Below are 6,227 nucleotides of genomic sequence, written 5' to 3' on the forward strand. Positions count from 1 at the left end.
TCGTGGGTCAATCTAAAATCCACCCTTAGTTTTTCTGTTGTAATTTAGCGATTCAATTCGTGAAAATTAACAACAATATTTGTTATATATAGTTTATATTTTCAATCGAAGAACAATCTTAGCTTGTATGAACGAATATGTCTTATTTACAAATTATTGTTTTCACGCGATTTGTTGACCATCTTTTTTTTTCTTGAATCCCGTGACGTTTCAGGGTGTCAGCCAGTTTACAACTTCCTGTTTGGGTTGCAAGCGGATATGAGCCGAGGAGTTTCGATGAGCTGCTCTTGTGTCCGTTTTTATCATTAACCTGTCAAAATTTGGTCTTGCTAAGTGAACACGCACACGACAGAAAATGTCGGAAACGGGAAACCGACTGCGGAAACTGCTCGAGTCGCCTAATTTCGACCCGCAAAATTACGTCAAGCAGCTGTCCCAGCAGTCCGACGGCGACAGAGATCTGCAGGAGCATCGTCAAAAAATCCAAAACTTGGCCGACGAGACGGCCCAAAACCTGAAGAAAAATGTCTACAAGAACTACAGACAGTTCATCGAAACGGCCAAAGAGATTTCCTACCTGGAGAGTGAAATGTACCAGCTGAGCCACATCCTCACAGAGCAGAAGAGCATCATGGAGAGCATCACTCAGGCCCTGCTGTCCACTGATAAGGATGAGACCTCCAAAGAGATGCAGGCTGCCTTCCCCAAAGAAACAGAGGAGTTGAAGCAGAGGACGCTCACCTCGCTCCTGGAGAAGGTGGAGGGGGGTAAAAACATCATGGACACTCCGGGGAGACACCTTGTATACAATGGAGATCTTGTTGAGTTTGATGTGGACAACATGTCCCCCATCCAGAAGGTGCACGCCTTCCTCATGAATGACTGCCTGTTAATCGCCACCTGGCTGCCAAACCGTAGAGGCACTGTGAAGTATAAATACAACGCCCTGTACGACCTGGAGAGCTTTGCTGTGGTCAACGTGAAAGACAACCCCCCTATGAAGGACATGTTCAAGATCCTCATGTTCCCAGACAGTCGCATCTTCCAGGCAGAGAACAGCAAAATCAAGAAGGAGTGGCTGGAGATCCTGGACGAAACCAAGAAGAACAAAGTCACCAAGGACAGGCACAAGAAAGAGGAGGAGCCACCTACTTCCCCTGTAAGAGCGGAAGTGTCCACCAATCCTTTTGATGAGGACGATGATGACGAGCCAGCTGACGCTGAAGAACGTGTGAACCTCAGCCTTGAGTGGATTCAGGAGCTGCCAGAGGATCTGGACGTCTGCATTGCCCAGAGAGACTTCGAGGGCGCTGTGGACCTGCTGGACAAGCTCAATGAGTATCTCAAAGACCAGCCGGTCACCCAGAAGGTCAAAGAGCTCAGGTCGAAGGTGGATGAGCGTGTACGGCAGCTGACGGAGGTGCTGGTGTTCGAGCTGTCTCCAGATCGCTCGCTTCGTGGAGGACCTAAAGCCACCCGACGGGCTGTGTCCCAGCTGATCAGACTAGGTCCTGCTTTGTTTTTCATCACTAACACGTCACACCTCCACAAAAAGTCATCCGAATTCACTCTGCTTCATATTTGCACAGTTCAGTGTCGGAGCTGCCCAGTTGTAGTTAAAGGGCACCTTGACAGCAGTTGTTGAGGGAGTGGAGTGTTTTTTTGCATGTAAATGCCAAAATTCTGCAAAAATATAAAGACAATGCAAACATTTGTGTGCAATCATAGACCGTAAACGCCTTCTCATGTCGTTAAACTGCCAGAAATATTTACAAGGACATCACTTTTGTATCGTCAATCATAGCTGTAACACTGACAACAGATTAAAACGTCAAAATGTAGAATTACAGCATAAATATTTTGTTGTCTTCTGTGTCGCAGGCCAGTCTACGAAGGCCTGTGAGCTGTTTCTGAAGAACCGCGCTGCTGCCGTGCAGACAGCTATACGGCAGCTTCGCATTGAAGGAGCCACGCTGCTCTACATCCACAAACTCTGCAACATCTTCTTCACCAGCTTGCTGGAGACGGCCAAGGAGTTTGAAATGGATTTTGCGGGAAACACCGGGTGTTACTCTGCCTTTGTGGTCTGGTCCAAATCAGCCATGAGGATGTTTGTGGATGCCTTCAGCAAACAGGTAGGAAGAGGAGAAGATGTAGAAGATCTAGTTAGAGTCTGGGTTTTTGAAGGCCAGGAAACATAAAAACTGCCAACTAAACATCAGTTAACTGAAAATCAGAGGTGGAATCTGAGCTTGAATTCTATTATATGCACAGAACACACTTTTATCCTACAGATACTACGACAAAAAGGATCCTGAGCTGTGATGTTTTTGTCTTAATCAGGTGTTTGACAGTAAGGAGAGCCTGTCGACAGCAGCAGAGTGTGTTAAAGTGGCTAAAGAACATTGTCAGCAGCTGACTGAGATCGGCCTGGACCTGACCTTCACCCTGCAGTCCCTGCTGGTCAAAGACATCAAAGCAGCCCTGCAGAGCTACAAGGACATCATCATCGAAGCCACCAAGCACCGAAACTCAGAGGAGATGTGGAGGAGGATGAACCTCATGACCCCCGAGGCTCTGGCCAAACTCAAGGTGCGGATGGCTTCTGTTGTTAATCATGTTTTGTCATGTAGTGTTTCCACTACTGCGATTCAGTAGACCATATTTTTGTCTTTTTCTCTGCAGGACGAGATGCGCAGCTGTGGCATGGGCAGTTTCGAGCAGTACACTGGTGATGACTGCTGGGTGAACCTGAGCTACACCATTGTGGCCTTCACAAAGCAAATGATGAGCTTCTTGGAGGAAGGCCTGAAACTCTACTTCCCTGAGCTGCACATGGTGCTGCTGGAGAGTCTGAGGGAGATCATCCTGGTGGCTGTCCAGCACGTGGACTACAGCCTCCGCTGTGAGCAGGATCCTGAGAAGAAGGCCTTCATCATGCAGAACGCCACCTTCCTCCACGACACCGTGCTTCCTGTTGTGGAGCGGAGGTTTGAGGAGGGCGTGGGCAAGCCGGCCAAACAACTGCAGGACCTGAGGAAGAGCACCAGGCCGGTTCGAATCAATCCGGAGAGCACCACATCTGTGGTCTGAGACTGAGACGAACTTCTTTAAGGTGTGAAACTGCAATAAAGGATGGTGAACAAAACACTTACATGTTCTGTTAATGTCCTGGCAATTTCAACTCCTGTTTTAGAAAGGACTGTTAGACATTGGTTGTTTTGAGACTGCAGGACAGGACAGATGCATCATGGAGAACAGTCACATTAACATAAGAAAAAAAAGATTGGTATATGGAAAAAGCTACTTTGCACCTGAATTTGCTCTGACTCTCAAAGAAAATACTTATTGATTGGTTCATACTGATGAGAAGTGATCTGTATGTTAATTTTCTGATCATATTGGCAATGTTATGTGCAGCTTTGGGCACACGTGTGACTTTCCCTGAAATCTGATAACAGTTGATTACAGACATTGGCAGAAATCTTTACTGGGTATCTGTGCACTCACCAGGAAAAGGTAATAAACTGTCTTTGATTTTCAGGCTACTTGACCCTTAATAGACACTAAAGAGTATTCTAGTTCACTAGGACTGATTAAAAGGGATGACTGAAGAGAAAATGCACTGGTAAATGTTTGTTGTTATAATAGTCAAAATTTACAAGTTTGTGTTTGACAGTAACACATGAAATGTAATAAAGACCACCATGTATAAATGTCTGTGTTCCTTTTGTCTGCACTTCCACAACACAGCACACATTTAACAGCATGTCTCTGTGTCTCTACAAAATAAAAACACTAAAATTCACCAATGTACTGACAATTGTACTGTGTCAACAAATAATACCAAAATAATACAGTTAATTTCTTGATCCTTGTTTCATGGCTATATTGCCCTCTTGTGGCAGCTCAGGATCAGGAAATAAAAAAAATGAATAGGTTGATTTAGATCAGGGGTGTCCAAACTGTTCCACAAAGGGCCGTGTGGCTGCAGGTTTTTGTTCCAACCAATGAAGAGCACACAGTTTGACCAATCAGCTGTCTGAAGACTGAGATCAGTTGATTAAATGAGTCAAGTCTGGTGTGCTGCTGCTTGGTTGGAACAAAAACCTGCAGCCACACGGCACGAAACAAACCAAGACATTACCTCAACTAACTGATCCAACAGAATGAGACAAAGGGGGAGACATATATACAGTTTGATCAGACCATTACTAACAAGAAGGGGAAAACAACATGGGCAGTAACTAAAACTCAATACAAAGAAACACCACCACCCCCACCCCCCATGCTGATGCAGCTCATCGTCCAGTCCATTTCTTGGGCCTCTGTATTTAAAAAGAATCCACTGGCAACCAACTCTTTAGGGCAAACCAGGGAGGAGGACAGACACAGCAGACAAAGTAAGTCAAAGACAAAGACAAAGTACTTAATGTAACTTATCTAAACTGTAGTGGGTTAGGGTTAGCTATGAACAAAATTATAAACCAAATGAAACTGTGGTTGTGTTGTTGTAATTTAAATGGCTACAAAGAAAACTAACAAAGACTGTGGTAATGATGCAGGAGAGTGTGTGAAACCATGAATCTGTCTTTTGGATTTGTAGGTAGACTGTGGTGACTGGATGAATATTAACATATTTCTATTTCAATAATGTGGCTGTGGATACAGCCAATCACAATCACTGATACAATACACAATAATTTGACCATCATGCCTTGCAGCTGTTGCTGTCTTACAATTGGAAAAAAAGCCACTTTGTGTTATTGAAACACGGGAACAGTTGCTTCTCTCTCTCTGTGTAAAACATTTCCCAGCAGCGACAGGCCTGAAGATGCAGATATTTTTAGACCCCGTTCATGATTCAACACATGATTGTTCTCTCTGCTTCACAGCTCATCTCATTATAATCACTGATGTGATCGAGGGCTGGAGGAAAGCCTCCGGTGAAGTTATCAGCTTATCCTCGGAGAAGAAGCATCAGGCTGGGGGGATTATTCGAGAGGAATTCATTCACTCGACACACCACAGGAAAGTACAGTGAATATTTCACATGATGAATAGATGGTAGTTTTTGGTTCACATTTGCACAGTTCTACATATTTACAGTACAGATAAAGCTGATATAACCTGTCAGGCAAACATTTTCATGTTAACCGTGGGTCAAATAAATGTGTGTAATATGTGTATGAAAGTGGTCACTGATGGTGAAGTTGTATTCAAATTGATGCTAACGTTGCTTCATTCACCATAACAACTTTTTTAAGGTGATAAATGAACACTGTGTTGATGGCTTGTTCAATTTTCCCCAAGAGGTCAAAAAATAAATCGACACTGCTTCAGAACCTCTGTCTGTAGGATTTGAACGTTTCTCAGTGTGGTGCCATCTGGTGGTTGTATTAAGAAAATAATTTAACTGAACTATCTAGAGTAATTTGAAAAGCATCAATATCATGAGAAATTCTACATGTGATAACTTCAGTAATTTATAAATTACCAGCTAACTTTTTAATGCATTTGAATCATATGGCCACCAACTTTTACGTGCGGCTGATAACGTTGAGCCTGTCCAGTCTGTCTGTCCTCGCTCTCTCCTTTGGGCAACTGACTGCACTTTTGACATGAAACGGAAGAAAGTACAAAAAAAAAAAGTGTAACCTGATTTTCAGCATAGTGTATGCAAAAATAACTCAAAATATCTTTGACTCTGACTGTGATTTTGAGAGCAGAGTACGGCTGGGTTATTTGGATTGATTGCTACACTTTCCAAAGCCATTTAGACGTCTGCATCACTGTCAGAGTGACAATTTAACTTGAGCTTTCATCTCTGGCTCTCACGCTGTGCAGTGTTACAGTAATTTGAAGCCCTGTCATTAAATGTTTTATGAGTACATGTCCTCAAAATGATTTTAAAAAGAGGAACCTCAGTTCTTGTAAAAAAGTCTGACATTGCAGTTAAAGGTTAAGTTAGGTAATGAAAGTTACTGGAAGAAGTGTAAGTTTGCATGTTTGTGTGTAGGTGTACTGTCTATATATTTGCATTATGATGGGTGTGTAGATATTCACTCTCCTTTTGCCACAGTACAGATCTAAATTCCAGCTAATGAGAAGCTAACAGGGCTAATAAATAGAAAGCTGTCCCAGTGGGTGGGATTAATGCTGCACCCTGAGGGACATCAGTCATGGCCGCTGTCTGGTTAATTAAATGTTTAACTAACACAGTGGGT

General features: G+C 43.4%; 1 protein-coding gene across 1 annotated transcript; it reads left to right on the forward strand.

Moving 5' to 3' along the window:
• The first annotated feature begins 251 nt into the window (after nucleotides 1-251).
• exoc8 (exocyst complex component 8) lies at nucleotides 252-3,718 on the forward strand. The gene is made up of 4 exons (XM_041064933.1): nucleotides 252-1,508; nucleotides 1,882-2,135; nucleotides 2,344-2,592; nucleotides 2,686-3,718. The coding sequence occupies exons 1-4, from the start codon at nucleotides 356-358 to the stop codon at nucleotides 3,091-3,093; spliced, it is 2,064 nt and encodes a 687-aa protein (XP_040920867.1). The 5' UTR covers nucleotides 252-355; the 3' UTR covers nucleotides 3,094-3,718.
• Nucleotides 3,719-6,227: the final 2,509 nt, after the last annotated feature.

Source organism: Toxotes jaculatrix, chromosome 19 (genome assembly GCF_017976425.1).
Source record: "Toxotes jaculatrix isolate fToxJac2 chromosome 19, fToxJac2.pri, whole genome shotgun sequence".
Classification (NCBI taxonomy): domain Eukaryota; kingdom Metazoa; phylum Chordata; class Actinopteri; family Toxotidae; genus Toxotes; species Toxotes jaculatrix.

Coding starts and splice junctions, on each gene's coding strand:
- exoc8 (XM_041064933.1), top strand. CDS start 356: ATGTCGGAAACGGGAAACCGACTGCGGAAACTGCTCGAGTCGCCTAAT. Junction 1,509..1,881: donor GTCCCAGCTGATCAGACTAG/GTCCTGCTTTGT, acceptor TCTGTGTCGCAG/GCCAGTCTACGAAGGCCTGT. Junction 2,593..2,685: donor AGGCTCTGGCCAAACTCAAG/GTGCGGATGGCT, acceptor TTTTCTCTGCAG/GACGAGATGCGCAGCTGTGG.